The sequence below is a fragment of the Haliaeetus albicilla genome, chromosome 10 (assembly GCF_947461875.1).
Source record: "Haliaeetus albicilla chromosome 10, bHalAlb1.1, whole genome shotgun sequence".
Lineage (NCBI taxonomy): Eukaryota > Metazoa > Chordata > Aves > Accipitriformes > Accipitridae > Haliaeetus > Haliaeetus albicilla.
Window position 1 is genome coordinate 42,250,688 of NC_091492.1, and position 20,620 is coordinate 42,271,307.

The window sequence follows — 20,620 nt, forward strand, 5'->3', positions numbered from 1 at the left end:
CCTGTACTTCTTATCTACTAAGAACCATGATTTCTAAGAAAAATCTGTGGCCATGACTGCCTCAAATATAAAACATCATGTAGACAATATGCATGTTGCTACAAGTCAGACCTTATTTGACCAAAAACATTAGATAGAACTGCCTGTTTAATTAGACATGGATCAAAAATTAAGAATTAAGCACTCTCCCATCATTCCCTCCAGGTTTTGAAGTTGGCATTTTTCCCCCTCTGCATATAGTTAGTTGTTTGCCTCCGGCTGTCAAGAAATGCAGAAGGCTGTTATTAAAGCACCAAGAATTTGCTAAACCCCATCTTTTGTGGAACTTGCTGAGTTAGAAAATTCCTTCTCATCTCCTCCCCCACCTCTCCTTGACTAGAATAACTGAAGAACAAATATCACATTATGGTGCTACGTAAAAGGGCCTAGTGTGTTTGCAGTTTAAGTGACTAGCACAAGACAGAACAAATCCTAAAGCTCAAGCCTGTCCAGCTAAGTGACAAGGGAAGTAAAAAAAAGTATTTGCTTTTTAAAAGCATATCAGAACAAAGACATTTAGGACTTTCTGTCCTTCGTGCTTTATATTCAGAAATTGATTCCTAATATAGTTTGTTAAAAAGTTCTCCAAGCAATTAGAGCCTGAACACATATAGGAGAGAGACTGAAGAATTGCCACTACAATGAGTGAGATTCTGAGAAAGCAGAAACCATGATCCCACCTCATCAACTGTTTAGTGTTGGCCTCAAGCCAGAAGTCTGCTTTTGCCTTTTCAGAACTCCAGGCCATCACAATAATAATTGTTATCCAGTTCTCCACATAACATCCCAATGGAGCAGTACAGGAGGTTCTTTCAATGGCTCAAGTTTAAATTCAGCAAAGATGGCAGTTACTGCTTTGCCCTTCTGCCATAGATTACTGTTTCCAAATTGGTACAAGTAAATATTATACCTGTTCCTCATTAGATGTCAGCCACTACCATTTTTCACTAGCATTAATATTCTTGTAAACTACAGAAATCAAGGAGTACACAACCCATTCAATTATCCCCAGCATTGACCTTGGTGCAGATAAGCAGAGCTAGTCACTCCATCAAGTGCTCTCATTAAATCTGCTGCCAAACACAAGTCAACAACCTGAGTCTCTTAGCTGACAAATAGAGAGATGTCAGACAGCCACTGACAACCACAGAATCACCAGGCTTTTTTGCAAGAGGGATGGACATCACTTAAACCACACAGAATTATTACCAAGAAGCAGAGATTTGACATTTCTCACCATATCTTCACAACATGAAGCAATCGTATGCCATTCCTTTCCCTGATCAGTCCACTTTTGCAAAGGGCCAGATCTTTCTGTACATCACCGAGAGAAGCATGCTCTTTTCTTAGATTGAAATTAAATAGATTTCCTGTTTGCCTCTACTTGCTTGCCTTTATTACACATATTCAAGTTAGTGTCCCTCTCCACTCCCCTGCACTCTTCGAACTTCCATTTTGGTACAGTTGCCTGGTAGTTTAAGGAAAGACATGAGAACAGGTGCTATTTTGGAACACAGATAAATTTTTAATGATTTAACGTATCGTATAGACAATAGTTGAACAGCTCAACAGCCAGGGAGAGAGGATGCAGTTTCTGTCCCATTGAACGGGCAACAATCACAATGCACTTCTGATCACATTCTGTTTTTCTAGGAGAGAAAGGGGCCAGAAATTCCCACTCATGTTGTCCAGATTAGGTTGGTTCTTACAATTTCTTACAATTACCACTTCAAGCAGTGGTATCACTTGCTAAGGAATTAATACCAAGTTGGAAAAGAAAGCAAGAGCAAGCCATCAGTATCTTGATCTCATCAGTTGTGGTGCAAAAAACCACGAAGTGCTGGAATACATCTCAGCAGGAATGATATAATAGACCAACCTGATGGCCTTCCCTGAGGAAAACAGTTATGAAGTGCTGGAACAGGGGTGAAGAATCTGTTTAATACTGAAAAGAGAAGTAACCTCTGCTACCCTCTGAAGACAGCATCTCACACTGCATCTTCACACTGTATCATGTCTGCTGCAGCAAGTTGCCATAGGATGGCAGCAAAGGGGAGAGAGATTTTCAGCTGGATAAACTGCTAATGCTAAAGCTTTTAAGCTTTTGGAAAAACAAGATTTTCAAGAGAATCTGCTGACAGAGCCATTATCTCACTTGATGACTTCTGGGAAAGAACAATGAAAACAATACAAGTGGATTTTATTAGATGGCTGGTAACACTACTTCTGGTTTATATCATACGTAATTGCAATAGCATTCTACAGATCTTTTGCGCCAGGATATTCCACCACTGTGCTTCGGTTGGGTTTTTTAGGTTGGGTTTTTTTTGTTTGTTTGTTTTTTAAAGCCTCTGTAGATTGTTTTATTTCAGTCAGGGAATAGGAAGTATCAGCTTAAACAAGCATACACAAAATCAAAATCATGGAGGAGATGGATGGAGTAAAAAGAGAGAAATGAGGCTCTTCATATAGAGAAGAACAGCCTGATTTTGTCTAGCGCTTGGACATCGCCCAGTGACTTGCAGGGGGAGCACAAATTTTGTCAGCATTTTACAGGTTCTCTACCCATTTTTTCTGTGTTGCGTGGCCTTAAGAGGGAGACAGTTTAAATTGCAACTTTAGAAAGCTAGGAGAAATTGTGAGAGAACCAACCCTGTTCTAGTGCCATTCTGCTCAGACCAAAATTCCAGAGTAGCAAGCATGTCAAACAGCAAATCAAACCCATCATGACAGTTTAACTGAACTCATGCAACACAGTTGTCCTCAGAGGAGGGTTTGCACCATGTTCTGACATTCTAATTACTTCATGCACAAGGACATCATTAAACTGAAACCGTAGAACAACTCCACCCTTTTGCCTCCTGCACAACCAAGGAGTTAAGTACATTTGAATAACCAAGGCCTGAACAAGTTCAAGCTAACAAATCCTCAGTGCTTCTTGTCAGAAAGTGGACTAGAAGAGAGCTGTTTACAAAACTAAGACTCCTCTTAAGGAAACTGTTGCAGAGTAACAAGGAAATCATTTACAGACAATAAACATCCCATCCTAGGCAGATCCCTGCTCTTGTCTCATGCTGTGGGACTTGGAGAAAATAACAACTCCATTGGAGTTCTGAATGCTTTAAACTCACCAAGAGGAACATAAGCACTATAGTGACGAATCCCAATACAATTCCTTTAGACTAAGGAGGGAAAAAACCCAACCAATTTTAGTCAGGAACTAAAATGTCCTTTCTACCTGACATAACAAAACAGGGACTGAAAGGCATCAACAACTAGCTATGCAAAGCATCAATACTTTCAGCTAGTAATCCATACAAAATGAATAAATAATTCATAATTACATATGTAGTGTACACCATGCATGTCAAGAAGTGCTCCAGAGAGAGAAGCACAACATGCATGCTTTACTCTCTAAAAGCAAAAATCCTCCAATTACTGTCACTCTGGAAAGTCTCTGGACTGCAGAGACACAACTGAACCTCCATGTACAGCTGCAAAGCTACATTAGATATTTTTTCTATGATGTTTTATAGTCTATTGACTCCATGCATCCTAAAATTTAGAGAAAGTATTCAAAGAATGTACTAGTACTCTAGTACAGTACCGGTACTCTAGTACTCTAAAGCAGGTGCATAACAAACTGAAGAAAGCAAGATTCAGTGCCGGAGAACTTAAGTCCCTCGCTTACACTGTGCACCTCTGGGTGTACAGAAACAATGTAAACCGTTTACACTGAGGGTCTTGTAAAGTAACAGCTGTTGTCTTGCTCTTTTGGATTCTAGTCTCCAGTTCCTTCCCTTTGTTGCTTAGATCATGCAGCTTTCAAACAGGCAGCAGCTCTGGGGGATATTCGCCATAGCAGTATTTTGCAATTGGATCTCTATAGGTGTTTTCATGCTGCACACTCTGTCAGGAAGAGGAGGAGAAGCTTTAACGATACACACATATTGAAACAATACATCCCGTCGATGCAGGCCAAAACCCAGAGCTTTTCCCAAATTCGTCTATATATGACAGTATCATCTAGAGTCAGACAACACTGCACTCCCAACATATAAGAGCCAGTTGCTATTATAGACTTTAATGTTAAACCATACCCAGAACCTCCTTTTCAGGAGACTACCCAAGTAGGTGGGAATAGATTCAATATTCAAAAAAAATTTTATATGCTTAGGCAGTATCATCAAATGTCCTAAGCAGGCAAGGCATAGTAAAATTGCTACTTGAGATGTGTGCATTTTTCTTGATAAAGCTAGAGTTCAGATGTTACAGGTAAAAAAAACCCAAAAACAAACAAACAACCAAACAGCTTTAGAGACATTTGGAACTATGCCCTTTGTTTGCAATCCACCCCTATTGCTATATTAAATACTCAAGCTGCATGACATCTCCAACAGCACTTTCTAAGAGGGCCGATGCTCGCTGAGATCGAAACTTCTAATAAAATCATATGGGTAACAGAAGTTCACCTCTGTTCTTAAAAAGCAAAAAAAAATTACAACATACTTTTTGAGTTATTGTGCAGATGATTCTCAGCATATGTTAAGTCTAAAAATGTACCATAAAGTAAATAGCATTCTGAAGCTAGTGGGAACAACTCACACAGTTGTCTTCCTTACGAGATCTTCCCCAGAACACATCAGAGATCTTTAGCAGTCATTGAACTCAGCTAGTTTCTTTTTAGTTAAGTACCTCTTTTCTAAAGAGCGTACAACCCATCCTGCTCTAAATAGGCACTTTGCCCTTCATTTACTGCTGATATTACTATTTCACCTTACAAATCAGAGGATTACCTTCAGATTAGCTCTCACCCATAGCTTCAGCATTCATGAAAATGCCCACATGCATGCAGGCACAACAGACCAGCCATTCATAGGACCAAGCCCCATTTTCCAAAGGCATTTTTGGGGTATTTTTCCATTTTTGAGCCCTGGACATGTACTTGTGTCTTACCTGTGATGAAGTCCTACATTTTGCCAGACACAACTCAAAGTGATCTTCCACTGCCATGAAGAGGTTTTGGAAAGCAATAGCTGCCCGGTTCAAGAAACGTTCCAGAAGATGTTGCTAAGTTAGCAAAAAAGACGACAAAGTGAAAAAAAAAAAAATCACGAATGCCGTACTTGAACAAGGAGTAATCATAGCCCACCTTAACCTACACAGCTCAAGTATCAGAGGAATAGTAAGCACTTACAATTTCTAGCAAGTGCTGAGAGGCTAACACGCCACAGAAGCGCAGCAGTAGGAAGAGAATCTAGAGAAACTAAGAGAATACAGGGAAGTGCTAGTTGCAAAACTGATACTGGCTGGAATAGCTTTTCTACAGTCATTTCCCTTCAGCAAATGCAATTCCCCCAAAGCTGAAACATTTTGCAAGGCTCCCAGTATTTCCTCTCAAAGGTGGGAAGGATAAAATTTTTTAAAGCTTTATTTATAGCTTGCCATATGGTCCTTGCAGGCTTTCCTCATCCAAGACAAGGGACTGTCCCCTCTAAGGAAAAAGCTCCTCACAAACAAGCACTTTTAGCCACAGAGGAACCTGAGCAGCTGAGAACACCTGAAAAGCAGGAGAAAGTCTATGCACCTTGCTGGGTTGCAGGCAACAGGAAACACAGTACTCGTATACACTGCAGCAGCCATTGGGAAGGCAGCTGTCACAGCTGTACAGCTTTGTACTGGGCACATTGACATTACAACAGCCATTTACCAGTAGGTCCTTCCTCTCACAGATGTAGCCTGAAAAACAAAAACAGTAGTAACACCTGGCAAGACATACTCCTTTGCACATTCTGTAGAAATCTATAGAAAGAACCTCATTACTTAAGAAGAGGTTTATTCATCATTTAGTAGATTATGATCCCCCTCAATTTCACTTAAGTCCTAACTAGCAATTCTTTGAAATAACACTTGGACATAGAGATGAGTTTCACAACAGCATGGTGTTATCTGTACAACTGTTATGTACCTACTCTAATATGCTGTGTATACAGTATGAGTATTCAAATGCAGAATATTTAAGTTCTGATTTCTTTTTGGCATAATTCATTGTTGCGATTGGAAGGGGAAAGGTGATTAGTGATGATTATACTGGAAAAAACTATGAAATACATTCTTTCAACTGGTCTGTGTCTGGGTAACTCTCTTTACAGTTCAATATGCAGAGACTTAGATTTATCCATGCAGGATAGCTGTAATACTCCTTGTTGAGCAGAGTCCTTAATAGTATAGAACCACAGTGTGTGTCCTTACAGAAACTGTACTACCACAGCCTTAGACCGTGAAAGATACCTGTGATTTTAGAGACCTTAGCGAATCAGCAGCAAGCATAATTCAGGCAGGGCTAAATGTAACATTGCTGCAAATCACAGAAGATGTGGTGGTTTTCCTGCAGCCTTGATTTCTGGTCAAGAACGGTCCCATGCCTGAGCAACAAGCACACTGGGAAAGCATATGTGCAGGGCAGGAAAGGCTCCATACACTTAAAACAAGTGGTTAATTTGAGAACCTGCAAGAAATATCCTTGGGTTTACAAGGGTCAGATGAGGTTGTTAACTGTGACTGAGCCCTAATTATACCAGTCCTGAGCTGCCTCCATGCAAGGCCAGTTGGGTTTCCCCGATTACTCTCCCTAACATACCTGACAGTAGGAATACACTGCAGGGAGACAGAGATAGCTCTGCAAGCAACCATGCTAAGCTGAGCGGGACTCAATGTTTGAGTTCTGTGCAAAGGTAACTGGAGTTCTTTGAATCTAAGGTGGTCCTGGAAACAGTGCAGCTGCACTTATAAGGTACTGTGCCTGAGCCGAGTCCAGCTGGACCCAAGCCTGCTGTGCACAGAACCAGGTCAGCAGTGTCTGCAGCCACAGCAAAATTAATCCAGTCTGAGGAAAAAATGCCAACAGCTGAGGTTCTGCAGTAAGAATGCCTTAACAAGGAGCAGTTGTTACTCGGAAGTGCCATCAACAATCAGACAGGCAAAGCAGCATTCGACACTGCAATATGCAGAATAAATTCTTAGTATCAAGTATACCCAGTTCATCTGTAATGAGGAGCTTCCCCTGCACAGAATTCCTGCACTGGTTACTCAGCTGACTGCTGTTTCCCGAACTGAACTTCACCTTCCACATGATCGGCTGCTCATGCTCTTGTACTTGGAGGAGATTCCGATCTCTCACTGTCCTCTCTTCCTGCAAGGAAAAGACAGCAATGCAACCAAACATACAAGTTCCTTCTGCCATTCCAATCCATGTGCTTTCCCCGCAATTAAAAATGCCTAGTATTTGTAAACTACAGGAAACTCGAGCGTCAATGGCATAAGCACAATACTACTTGCGGTAGCTTACTTTTTGCTATACACAGCATGAAAGCAACGTAATCCAGGAAATGGGGGTATGCAAGTTCACCAAAGGATCGGCTAACACAGCTGAACCACAAAAGTAGCATATATTACATTAAATAACCACAGGTACACATATTTCTCTTTTGTAAGTTCTTTGCTTGTGGAGTTACAGTTCACAAAAGATATTACAACAGAATAATCCAAGTCCCTTCGAAACTTTTTTTCCCCCCAGTTTTGGTTCAAAACACTATTGCCGTCAAACACGGTATCAGACGTGACTTCTTTTAACTCCTGTCTGTTTTTTAATCACCACGATGTAATTCTTACGGCAACGTATCCCAGGAGCTCGGCGACAGCACTCGAAGAACAGAAGTTACGCTGGGATGTTTCGATCCCCCGCCCCGACCCCCGCCCCAGCGTGCTCCGGGGAGGGCACCGACCTGCTTGAAGGTGCTGGTGAGGAAGTAGACGAGGGAGAGCCCGAAGACGACGCCGAGAACCCAGCGCTTCCTCAGCAGCCGCCGCCACAGCACCGCTCCCCAGGGCACCATGGCGGCGCGGCGGGCGGCCCGGCCCCGGGACCTCGGGCTGGGCCCTCAGCCCCCCGCCGCCGCCGCGCTCGCCCGCCGCGGGGAGGGAGAGGAACGGCGGGGGCAGCGCTGATCCAGGACCGGCATCACCGGCGGGAGGGACGGGCGGGCGGAGGTAAGCGAGCCCGGGACGCGCCGGGCGGAGAGCCTCGGCGCGGCGGCCCCAGGCGCGGCCACCGGGCCCGGCCTAGCCTCCCGGGGAGCGCGGCCCAACAGCTTCCGCCGGCCGCGGGGCGGAGGAGGCGGAAGCCGCGGATGTGCGTGCGCTCGGAGGGGGCGGCCGCGCCGGGCGAGGGCGGCGCCCGTCACCGAGGCCCAGCACGGGTAGGTACGGGGGGCCGCGGCCTCCTGGGGCGGGCCGGGCCGGGCTGGGCTGGGCTTGCTGCTGCCTGGACCCGGCCCGCTCCCGCCCCCGCTGGGGCATCTAGCCACCTACTCCAGCGGGACTCTCCTTCCCCGACCTAACTGGAAAAAAAGGCCGCACCTGGGTCTCTCTCTGTGTATACATATATCTGTGTGTATGCGTATAACTGTATTTATTATGTATATGTGTGCGTGTATATATCAGTACATTTAGTATTTATTTATTTATTACACACACACGTGTGTGTGTATACATAACGAAGGCAGAGTACAGCCCAGCAGGCGCCCAGGGAGTGCCTGGGCGGTGAGCAGGGCTATAGGTGCCAATCCCAGAGGAAAACAGCCTTGCTGGATCGTGCACGTGTGCAGGGGTTGAAGCGCCAAGCGTTCCTGCTCCTGTCTGTCTTTCCTAAGGAGACGGAGAGGTGAAACTGGCTGTGCTGTGGTGAGAATGACTCTATTCATGTGCTTCTTACAGATGCGCCTGTTTCAGGTCTGTGATCCGGGTGCCTTGCAGTCATCCACCTTGAAGGACCTGTGATGAGTTTGAAATTTGGACCATCCTGGATTATCTGAAGGACTCCATGTATGAGATGTCTGCACCCTTTTGAGCTTCCCTCTCTCCCACGGTGGCACCTTGCACCTCTGGTTAAACCTGTTGTTCAGGTACTGTTAAAAAATGTTCAAGTGTTGCAAGATGAAAACCCCTTATCCGGAAAAGGCAGCACCAATCAGTACTGAAGCTGAGTGCCTTTTGGAACAAAGTCCATTTAAATTCTGTCTGATCTTAAGTCTGTAGGACTCTGGGCAGAACAGATGATTACATCTCATGAAGTCCTGTATCTTCAGTGCTTTGCATTCATGTCACTGCCCCCTTCATGGCTGATGCCAAAAGGCAAAGTGTCTCCCCATAGAGCTGCATGTCATTTTGGAATATCATTTCACCCCACATTACAATTTAGTAGACTTCTAATGGTCTAGAAGAGAGTGAAAGATTTTCCAGGTTTCTCCACACTGGCTCTAGCTCTCAGCTTGTAGCATGGAAAGATGGACAGATTTCTTTATAAGCAGTGACCCCAAAGTTGTTTGCAGGTAGGACAGCTCTGCCTGCATGGGTCAGCCTGTCTTGGTCTTTTCATCGTATCCTAATTACTGGTTTGGTTAAAAAGAGGATAATATTATGTATTAAGTCAACAGACACTGTCAGGTTAGGATTAAGTAACATTTACTGCAGGGAAAGCACAAAAGATTCTTGGAGTACTAAGTGTTGTTACTACAAATGCAGCTTTAAAAAAATCTGGAAAAAAACCCTTCAATGTGTATTTTTTACTGTATAAAACTTACAGATCCTTATAAAACAAGTTTTGGCCCTGAAAACATGACACAAATTGGAATGTATAGCTAGAGATTAAAAAACTGCTAGGAGTTACAAGATCACAATTTGTAGTTAAGAGAGTGTTGGTTACTTAGGGTATCAGAAAACTTTGGTTAGAATTAGATTTGTGGTATTCATGATGGCTTCCTGCATCCTCTCCATAAAATGAATTAAAAGCTCTGTTTCTCCTACCATATATGATTATACCAAATTTTATTTACATAGATGTGTGTGTATTTATATTAACTGGCAAGGGGATGTCCAAAGTTGGTACGTCATTAAAACCTCCGTGTTCTCTGTCAGTGAATACTCAAATCCAGTGTTGTCTCAGTTCAGCCTGCTTGATGGGGTTCTTCAAGACTGGATATTACAGACCAAGGGTCCTTCTCTTTTTTGTAAATGTAAGCTTTTTTTTCCTTTCTCATCTTGTTACAAATTCAATACAGTGACCTGTGTGACTTAACTGAAATACCCTTTCTTCTTTCACTGTTTTGTAACTTATCTTCAGGGCTGGGCAAGCTACAGGTACTTTTACTGCAGGTGTGCATGGTAAACACAACTGTCTGTTTATGCACTGTGAATTGCATGATTTGGGCTTTATTAAGGGAAAGAATTTGAATTTGATGCAATTTTGCATGGGCTGTAGGTCACTGAAAGTAAAGAATATAAATGAAAAGATGCAAATATAGGGGAAAAAAAAATATTCCATATTTTCTACTTCTCAGCTTCCATACTTCTGCTTACAGACAGCTAGGAAATGTTCTCAGAGCCATTGTGCCTTTACAGAATACAGATACAGGGCTACACATTTATGTAAATATATTCATGCAGTATGAAATGTTATAAATAATAACTTCTGATATTCAAAAGTATTTTTTAATTAAAAGAGCCTTTTATATTTTATTCAGTAGCTATTGTAGTCTAGGGCTGAGTAGGCTCAGACTTCAATATTTAAAGGATTTCTCTCTAAATCTATGAAATGCCTGTGGGAACCTGGACAAATCACTTGCAAAAATAGCCCATTCCTCAGGTTTTATATAACTAATAAAACATTAAGTAGTGTAAGACTATTTGCCAGGTACTCTGTGCTGTGCCTTGATGATGATGATGATTGTGTGTTCTTCTCTGCTTTTCAGTTAACTTTATTTTAAAAAGGTGTAATGTGTTTGAGGTTGTTCCCTTAAAATTAGACACTTGAAAGCAGAGATTTAGATAACTAAATAAAGAACTTCTCTCCTTGTTCTAGAAAAAGTTCCTGAAGTTAACACAGTTTCAATGCCTTTTCATTTCCCACTCTGGGCCTTACTTTATTTATGCTGACAATTCCAGAATGACTGGAGTGGGAACATGTGATCTTTTGCATATGTGCATATTATTTATGACCGTAGTGCAGAGTTTGCTAAGGGCATTTTTGTGCTTTAAAAGAAATGGATTGCTTATTTAAAAGAATATTGTCATAACCTGATTGTATTTTTCGTAAAAAATGTTTATACGTTTTCTTTTTTCCTTTGCTCTCAGTTGTGCTTTACAAAGCAAGTTTCTTCAAAAGAGGAAGAAGGTATTTCATTTCCAGAGACTGTATGTCAATTCACGTGTCACATCGAGAGGTACTCTGTTAGTTGTCCTCAAGTTCTTTATCAGAACATGTCATCACACAGCTGTACACTTCTTGTGACTGCCACATACCACAAAAGGGGATCTGACTAGTTTCTGCTCTGCCTGGAGACCTGTGTATGTGTGCTTCCATTTGGCAGTTGAATGTTGTTTCTTCGCAAGTGTACTAAGAAACAAATGCAAGCTTGAGGTGCTCTTTCAGAGAAGCGAATGATTTATGCCAGCCATGTCACTAGCTGAATGGGTTTCACAACCCTCTGACTCTGTGGGCCTTTGTTAGTAGTCACACTGGGAATTGTTGACCTGCAACGTTGATGTTGAGCGTGTTGTGTTTTAAGGTTTTGAGGAAAATGCAGAGACGGCATAGTAGCAACACTGACAACGTTCCTCCTGAAAGGTAAATCTTTTTCCCTCTTTTTTCTCTGTTTTCCTCTCCAGAAGGGAATGTTCTGATTTAAGTGTATGGTGTGTTTTAGAAGATGAAAGCTCAAAATTGAGAAAGGCATATATTTCCTGTGCATGTACTGTGACCAGGCTTTCTGTTTGAGTTTAGAGACAGATTTACTTTTCTCCTTCATGTCCGTTATTGACTGCTACCACCTATGGTGTTTCAGGTCTCATGATCCAGTATGGCACATATGGAGACAGTTGTCTTAGCATAGGCAAGACGCTTTGGAGCTCGAGAAGAGTGATTCATGGCACAGTCCTGTGGGGATCCTGAGCGCTATCAATCTGAAAGGATTGATCTGTATGAACAGAGGCTATTTATACTTCTGTTGCTAAGGTGTTTAAAAAGTCTGCTGGTCTGAAGCTCCCAACTACTATGACTTAGTATTTTATAAAGATTTTGAGTGATCCTTTACATCATCCCAGAATCTCTATCTAGCTTCATGTATGTGAATACTTAGAAGTAGAATACCTCTAATTCATTTCTGTAATTATAACATCAGCAAGGGAGCCTTGCCACTGTTGTTGTTCTGGTACTAAATATTCCCTTGTGCTTTCCCAGGGTTAAAGCTTGACTTTTTTTTTTTTTTTTCCCTAAAGAAGAAACTAATCTAATTACTCTAAGGCAAAGATGGAACTAATGTGTTTCATTGCTCTGGCTGAGCTGAGATTGTAAATGAAAGATTGTTACTAAGTATTTCTTAGTGGGTTTGCAAGTAGACATGAAGCTTGAGGTCATGACTACTTCTAGCATGGTTCCATTCTTAATTTCAGGGAAAAAGGAAGACATCTTCAACTTTTCCTGCATGATGCTGCCCAAGCCTCAGTGCAGTCTGTGGGTCTTAAATCACCAGGCAAGGATGGGGCTTGAGAGGCACACAGATGTTGTATGGGCCCTCTCATCTGCAATGTAGAGCTCTCTGAGTCTGTACAAACTTGTAAGGCACTTCAGGATCTGTTTGAATGGTTAAAATGTATTCAGGATAGGTTTCTATTATCAAGTGCAAAAGATAGGGAGAGTAATGTCAGTTGGTTTTTATAAATGCTTCTGTTTTTTAACAGGGTAAATACATATAGTCAGTATGAGAGGCTGAAGGTTTTCTAACTGTAGAATGAAATGCTGTTGCCACTGGTCTTCACTTCTGTTAACTTCAGCAGACACAATTTCATCCTTGTTTATTCGTTTTTAAATATGCCCCTGATTAATTCCTTCCTGCTGAAAGCATAGTCATGTATCCTGGTAGTATTGTTCCAAACAATAGTTGTGTCTTTATCTGGAACACTGGGTTACACCCAACTTGTTATTTTCCCAGACATAAGTACTGTCACATTATGTCTCTCTGTCTTATGTATATATCCCTGAATTGTAATGTTAGGTGTAAAAGCCAAGATCTGGTCGATGAATATTTTGAACCAAAAAGAGGTGTGCAATGTCTTGTTGACTTGATTCCTTGCTGAAGCCTGTGGAGAGACATTGGGAATGGGGTGTAGCTATAAAAAGCCTTATTAGGAGTTTACTTAGTGGAAAGGTGTGCCCAGAGAGGTTTGAAGTTATCTCCAGAGTGAGATGAAAGGCAGTGCTGTGTGCCCTGTAAGATGTCTGGGGAGGTTTTTGAACCCATGGGAGAGAGAGGGTTAAGGGCCCTGTATGTGCCTGCATGTGCTGTCTCAGCTTGTGACCACTATTTCTAAAGTTAGAGATCTCTAAGGATTAAAATCAAGAGAGACCGAAGCTCTGCAACATGCCTTATTTGTGGGCTTTGCCTCTTGCTGAGCTTTATTTATTCTTAACTCTCCTTTTGCAAGTTAGAGAGGTATTTGCTGTCTGCCTAATGATTGTTCTACTTGTTACTTGTATTGCTCCCTGTCATCTAAACTTTATATGTATTCATTTCAGTACCACAGTATTGAGTTCAGGTGAAGAAAGCCTATTTTCTTTTGGTATTAGGATGAAGATATTTAAGACTTTCTTTTTTGTAATCTGGCCATAATCCAACAAGCTCAGGAAAGAATCAGTGCCAGATCTAATCCTGTCCAGTGCCCAGTAATTTGGGTACATCCATGTCCAATTTGCCAAGAATATCAAAATAAAGCAATTTCTCTTGACCCATGAGCACATCCTTCACTTACAATATGCGTTGGGTCAGGGCCACACAAGCAGCTCTCAACGCTTCTCTTCCCCAGTTGACTCTGTCTCTTGGTGTTATTCATCACTGGGCAAGTAGTGATCATCCCTAAGTAAAGACAGAAGATTTTGGGGGTAGGTAATTTCTTTTGAGTTAGCTTGATTCATTTGTTTGTATATAATATGCCCTGTCTTGGTCATGCTGTGTCAAGTTACATGGGGTTTTGTATGTTTTTCTTTAAATATTAAAATCATTATAGAAGATGCTGGATTTGGTATCAGATGTATTTCTTCGGTTCCTTCAAAAGTAAAGGGCGTGTTTGGTAACTCTTTTTCTTAGATGAAGGAACTGGTGCATTTTGATCCATTCTTTAGAAGTGCTCTGTTCTTAGGAGTCTGGTTACTGGCCTCTAGTTCTGCAACTGTGACTTTCTAACAGCAAATAGGAGGAAAAGTATCTGTCATCTGGAGACCTACATATTCTGATAGTGTGTGAGAAACTCTTAAATGACTACAGTCAGGATTGGGCTAAAAGACTGAGATGTTCTGTGGCACTCATTTTTGTTTAATCACTTTTCTCTATTCTCCATCCACTGCAGAAACCGGAGCCAAACAGTCAGTTCTGAAACCAGCGTGGATGAAAGTGGAGTTTTTGAAAGTCTGAAGGCTGAAGCTTCCTCACCACAACAGCTGTTCTCAGGCCTGGCAGGTATTCCGTCGGGCACCATCACAGCCACGCCATTCCAGGCAGGTTTGGTTCTGGGCTCTTCGGCAGGAGGTGGGGAAGTATTCATTCAGATGCCAGCCCCAAGGGAGGAAGGGACCAGTCGTACAGAAGGAGCCCCGTTTCACCACCGGCAATCGTCCCATCATTTCCACCATGGCCATCACCGGGGCTCATCTCTACTGCACATGGCAGGAGGGGACCGTCACGGGCATGCTGAGGAAGGCAGTGACGAACAAGCTGGAACTCCAGCTCCAGCTCTTTCAGAGTTAAAAGCTGTGATCGGCTGGCTGCAGAAGGGACTTCCGTTCATCTTGATCCTCCTGGCTAAAGTGTGTTTCCAGCACAAGCTTGGTAAGGATCTATCCTTTTTGGATTGTAAGTGTATTAGAGAGTGGTTAGGAAGCTTTATTGTGCTGTGGTGTGTGACACATTTATCTGCATGACAGTGTCTAGAGGTAGTCTAGCATGAAGGGGACATATTCAAATGCATGGGATAATGCATTTGATAAATTCACCCTACTTTCAGTCCAAGCTATTTTCATCTGTGTCAGTCCCATCTGTTTCCTGTCCTGACCTGTGGGAGACCAGTTCTGTTCCTTTTCCTAATCTCTCCTTGACATTCCTGTAGGGGCTGAGGATGTTACCAAGGCTTATCCCTCAGAACTCTCTCTAGAAGAGATGGGGAGAGCTTACATTAGTGACTAGCAAAGGCTTCTGTGTAGCACAGAAGGGTGTATAGCTGGAGGGATGGTAGTTGTGAAATCAAGCCAGACAGCATCACCAGTTACATCTTACAGTTGAGATCTTCAGAGTTCCCTAAAGAATATATCTATCCAGGTTTCTTTAATAGTACCCGGGTATTTCAGCCCTTCACTGGTCATGTAAAATCTATTCATCTAATCCTCCTCTTAGTAGGAAATTGTATGTGTGCCACGTCTGAGGCTCCTTACTCATTCTGGGAGTAGTATGCTGAGATTATCATCACAGGAAAGCCAGTAATGCTTGAGTTTAGCCCACTTACAGCTCTGCCAGTATTCCCCAAACCAGGTATTGATTCATGTCTGCAACATCTTGCTCTTTGGACCTGGTATCCTATATGGTTTTCATAGTGTGCCTTGTCCTCCATAAGCTGCTGAACTGCTCTTGTACTACTGTCATCTAGCTGAGTTCTGTTTGCATAACGCAGCCACAGCTTGCAGCACTTCTATTCTCCTTCAGCACAGAACTGACATTAGGATGGAGTGTCTGTATTGGGCTGGGTGGCAAGTGCTCACTGCAGTAGCTTAATTTTCATTTAGCTTGAATTTGAACTTTATGTGAGTCCAGACTGCCCTGGTTTAGTCACCTTTATATTTTAATTCCCAGTGCATCCAGAATATCACCCAGTAAATTTTTTTCTAAGCTTGAGATGCTGTCATCAAAAGGCTTAGGACTGAAGATCCTCCTGCTCAGCCATATATATACTGACAGCGTCTTTACCTGCAGGGATTGCTGTGTGCATCGGTATGGCCAGCACATTCGCGTATGCCAACTCAACACTCCGAGAACAGGTTGCTCTGAAGGTGAGTACAGTATCTTACTCTCTTATGTTCCCAGGCAACAACACTCTTTGTATACAAAACAAAGTCTATGTTGAACCTTCTTTTGCAATGTAGGGCTGAATGCTGTTACATGCATACAGATCTGTCAGAATAAGAGTACCGTGCTGTAATCCTCACTTCCTCTTCCTACTTCTCCCCATTGATGCTCTCCCACAGTTTCTATCCCGCTCTTTTGTGAAAGTGTCGCATAATAAAGAGAGAAAGGGTCAGGGATACTGTAATCTGCTTTTGGTGCTGCTACTGACTGACAGTACATCTTCAAGCACTTCTCTGCACCTCAGTTTCTCATTATATACACTAGAGGTGCTGAAAACTATTTCAGTAGTTAATGATAAGTTTTAATTTATTAGCATTTAGATAATGTTTTAGGATGTTCAGCTGAAGGATTTTGTAGATGTATTGCTTGCTAGTATCTTTATAATGCTTTGTTGATAATATGCTTAGTATATAAAGAAACAAGCAGATCTTTTCAGGTCTTATGATCTTCAGTGTCAGCAGAATACTTCAACAGCACTGAAAGCACAAGACTAGAATTGCTTTTTTGTAAAAATTACATGGGTGACGCAAGTGTATACTTATATCTACCAGCAGCAGTAAAATAAATGTGATACAATGCTGAATGAACAGATAAATTGCATGATCATGTGATAGATTGCTGTTGCCTTGCACTTTGCACCTCTGTCTTTCCAGCAGTGTGCCCCTTAATCTGCCTGCTTTAAATCTCAGCCTAACATCCCTGACTGTTGAATAGCTACAAGGAGCTATTTTCTTAATAAATCAAATCACAGGAAAAATGCTGGGTTTTTTCCTCCCAGGAGTTAAATTTACTCACCAAAATTACACTGGGCCAAGACCCAGAGGAGGATCTTCTGCCATCCAGCTTCCGTCTATAATGTTCCATGTCTTTTGAAATGTAAAATTTGCCCTTCTTTTGACCTTTAATTATTTCTTCAATCAAAAACGTATGTTCTAGAACCTCCATGCATTCAGATAACATTCATATGTGCTGCATGTAGTGATGGGTTATGTTACATTTGATTTAGCTAAGTCTTCTTCTAAGTGACTTTGGATGTATTTGTAAACCACCCCTTTGATGAAGCGTCATTCCAAACAGGTGACAGCTCAGAATTATAGGACAATATATGGAACTGACTTTTTTTTAATCTGCCTGTCAAACTGCATTTTAAATATCAGCTGAATTTAGATGTCCCAAGAAAGATCCCAACTTTGAAAATTGCATTCTGCAGGGAAGGCTGTCATTTTCACCAGTGTATGCCAATTAATTTCTCTGCAGTTACTTTATTTGAAAAGGTTAGCTGAGTGAGAGCCATTTCTGCTTGTGTTTATATATGTCTTTACCTAGCAGCCTATTTCTGAGTCTTAGTCCTATGTAAATAAACAAATTACTGAACACTTAGTTGCATATTTGTGTCCCCTGGGTTGGTCTTGCATTTTTCAGCAGTGGAAGGCTCAGTGCAACCCTTGAGACTTTGAATTTATCTTCTCTGCTTCTTTTTCTTGCTCAGGAGAAGAGATCAGTGTTGGTTGTCTTCTGGATCCTGGCCTTTCTCACTGGAAACACCTTGTACTTGCTTTACACATTCAGCTCTCAGCAGCTGTACAACAGGTGAGCAAAATTTACATTGTACTTGATGGAAGCAGGTGATAATTGCCAGGGAGGAAAAGAGGGAAGCCCACTTTTCCCCACACTTTGAGAGGAAGTGTGTATACTTAAGGTATCTGCTGTCTTTGTTATGTCTTTTTAATACCTTTCAGTGCAGGAAAAGAATGTGTGCGTCACTTCTACCGGTGGACTATATGCTCCTATCAATAAATGGCATAACCAGGGTCTAAACGGGCCAGGGTGTGATGATGTACTACAGTGTTGCTGCTTGAAACATACACACTTGCAATTTTCTTATGTATTGAAGCAGGGTGGATACTTTTTTATAGTGGGACTTCTGAATTTCCATTTTGACCACTGTGACTGAACATAAAGAGCATGTGTTGGAAGCAGATAAGAAATTGACCCACCGTTTTTCCTCTTCCTGTAATGTTTTCTTTTCTCTTCAGTCTATCAAGCTTTGAGTGTATTACAGGAGATAAACTGGAGAGGAAATAGTAGTGTTTTACTTCAGTGTCCTCAGGGCCTGGATCTGAGGTAATTAAGATAGCCTCCACTTTCAAATTCTGACTAAAGAGGTTCTCAAATACAGAAAAGTTGGTACCTGTGGAATTGGTTGGTACTATCACTGCTTATTATAAAGCAGGGATTAAATGACAGATGGGAAGCAAAGATACAGAACTTAAGCAAGGGGATGTTAGTAGAATAAATAGGAAGAAATGGAGCAATATCAAAACTAATTAGTTGAGAAAGTAGTTTTGATATTGGTAGCTAAAACCGTATGAATTATCTTCCGAATAAAAATTTTATTTGTCCCGCTGAAGGGGACTTAGAACTTCAGACTGAAAATACAATGAGTGTAGCATGCATCAGTTGGGTTATGGCTAGATGGCTCTTGAGTTTCTGTCATTTATTTTGTTGCCTCCCTGCTTCTTCCCACCAATACTGTCTATGGGAAGAGTCAAGGTCTGCCCACAACCCTGGTAGCCTTTGAAATTACCCCTAATGTATTTCAGTTTGATCACTGGAAGGCTGCGTATGTAAATGCTTCTAGAAAGGGGAAGAGATGAGAAGGCTTTTATGTGTGAGACCGAATGGGAGTGGCAAGCCTTGGGATACTCTGTATAGGACTTTTGGGAAGGAATCCAAGAAAAGAAACAGGTATGGCAGAAAGGTGTGAAAGCTTTAAGAAGAAATTTGTTTGCACCACAGGGAAACAGTGTCTCTAAGAAGGTGGTTAAGGTTAAAAGCATGAATGGAACTAGTTTAAAATAAAGGATAGACCATCTAAAATAAAAGGGCTTCAGCAAACTGGGGCCATCCTACACACTGTTTAGGGTGTGGTTTATTAACAGTGAAGAGACTAGGCAACAGCTGCACTGAAAAGCCCTATTCCTGCGCGTGTTGTAGTGGTGCCTGCTGCATCAGGCTTGGGCTAGTGTATCAATTGCTTGCTGTTTGGGGACCTGTGACTATTCATGAGGCAGGCTTGTGAAATTAGAAATAGCTGCTTCAGTTTTCTTTCTTTCTGGCTTATTTTTCATTTCCTGATTTATTTACTTTTTGATTCTTTCTAGTGCATGAATAGTAGTAAAGTCTCTGATTCTGTTTCTGTTTTTAGGGTATAATTTTACCTGTTGTGCTGTGCCAGTGTTGTGAGTATTTTAAATTCATGTTCAGGCTTTTCATTCTGGGTTGGTTATTTTACTTTTGCTTTTATTTTTTTGTTAAGTTTTTGCTTTCTACCATTAGGCTATAGTAGGTAAATATCCTGAAGATGAATCCTGGTTTTTCAGTCTGAATAGGGTCCAGTCCTCATTGCTGCTCAGGTCAGTAGCTCCTGCCCATTGCTATATGAAGTTCTGCTGTCCTGGACTCCCTTCTTTAAAGAGCAAATGTTCAGCCCAGTCAATAACATTATGTAAGGGGCACTACCTTTTTGGATCTTTGGTTCAGGTAAGAGTTGCTAATTAACACAGCCCAGCTCTAGTTCTGCTTCAGACAGTGGCAAGCCACTGTCAGAGCATGACACACCTGAAGTTCTGACTTTTCTGCCATGCCTAATACAGTGCTTTCTTTCTCACCAGTTTGTTTCACATGCACAAGTAGCTTTAGAGAGTGCTGCCCCAGTGGCAAGTCAGCCTCACTATGTCCTACATAGTGGTCTTGACTTGGCCATGATTTCCCCAAGAAATCATAATTACTGCTGACATGGACTTCAAAGGATAAGCTTTGCTTCTGATAGAGCAAAGCTGTACACTAAAGGCACTGTCATTAGACCAAAGGCTCTTTTGCAGTGTGGATTGCAGGTTATGGAGATTGCAGTCTTCCAAAACAGATTTTGTACACATTTGGGTCCTGTTTTCTGATAGCGGGCAAACCTGCTGACCTCAGTAGAAATGGGCAAGAGCAAAGTGAAGAGGCCCAGCACCATGGGACTAATTTGCATGTCTTATTCCTATTGCCCTTGAGAACTTCGCTGAAGCTCAATGGAGTTTCTAGGCCTTCTCTAGCCAGCAGTGGATACAGCTGATATCAAGAAGCTTAAGTGAAGTTCTCCTCATTGGTATTTGAGCCTTGGTGTCATGCCTTTCAGCCTTATATTTCTGAAACCCAACCTTGAGAGGCTAGACTTCTTCGACCTGATGTGGATTGTGGGGATCGCAGACTTTGTACTCAAGTACCTCACCATTGCATTGAAATGCCTAATTGTTGCCCTGCCTAAGATCATCCTAGCTGTCAAGTCAAAGGTAAGAGTCTCTTTTCTTCTT

The 20,620-nt window shown here is 41.9% G+C and overlaps 2 protein-coding genes across 7 annotated transcripts in view; one reads left to right on the forward strand and one right to left on the reverse strand.

Annotated features, from left to right (window-relative positions):
* Positions 1 to 1,541: 1,541 nt before the first annotated feature.
* SPRING1 (SREBF pathway regulator in golgi 1) lies at positions 1,542 to 8,218 on the reverse strand. Its single transcript, XM_069795333.1, has 5 exons — positions 7,824 to 8,218; positions 7,075 to 7,231; positions 5,627 to 5,778; positions 4,996 to 5,109; positions 1,542 to 3,948 (listed from the first exon to the last, which is right to left on the reverse strand). Exons 1-5 carry the CDS (start codon positions 7,932 to 7,934, stop codon positions 3,865 to 3,867), a joined length of 618 nt encoding a protein of 205 aa, XP_069651434.1. The 5' UTR covers positions 7,935 to 8,218; the 3' UTR covers positions 1,542 to 3,864.
* The window catches only part of RNFT2 (ring finger protein, transmembrane 2), a 31,232-nt gene continuing 18,788 nt past the window's right edge, over positions 8,177 to 20,620 (forward strand). Inside the window, exons 1-8 of one of the 6 annotated variants that reach the window (XM_069795328.1) lie at positions 8,329 to 8,487; positions 8,815 to 9,002; positions 11,230 to 11,318; positions 11,664 to 11,722; positions 14,497 to 14,975; positions 16,110 to 16,186; positions 17,752 to 17,852; positions 20,446 to 20,599. In XM_069795328.1, coding sequence (XP_069651429.1) covers positions 11,292 to 11,318; positions 11,664 to 11,722; positions 14,497 to 14,975; positions 16,110 to 16,186; positions 17,752 to 17,852; positions 20,446 to 20,599 — 897 coding nt within the window. In that variant the 5' untranslated portion in view covers positions 8,329 to 8,487; positions 8,815 to 9,002; positions 11,230 to 11,291. The other 5 variants (XM_069795329.1, XM_069795326.1, XM_069795327.1 and 2 more) reach the window with 5 other exon arrangements.

Excerpts from the sequence above, each read along its gene's own strand:
- SPRING1 (XM_069795333.1), bottom strand. The coding sequence starts at position 7,934 with ATGGTGCCCTGGGGAGCGGTGCTGTGGCGGCGGCTGCTGAGGAAGCGC. Across the intron at positions 5,110-5,626 it reads GTTGCCTGCAACCCAGCAAG|CAACATCTTCTGGAACGTTT; the intron begins GTGCATAGACTT and ends TTGCTAACTTAG. Across the intron at positions 3,949-4,995 it reads AATGTAGGACTTCATCACAG|AGTGTGCAGCATGAAAACAC; the intron begins GTAAGACACAAG and ends TCTTCCTGACAG.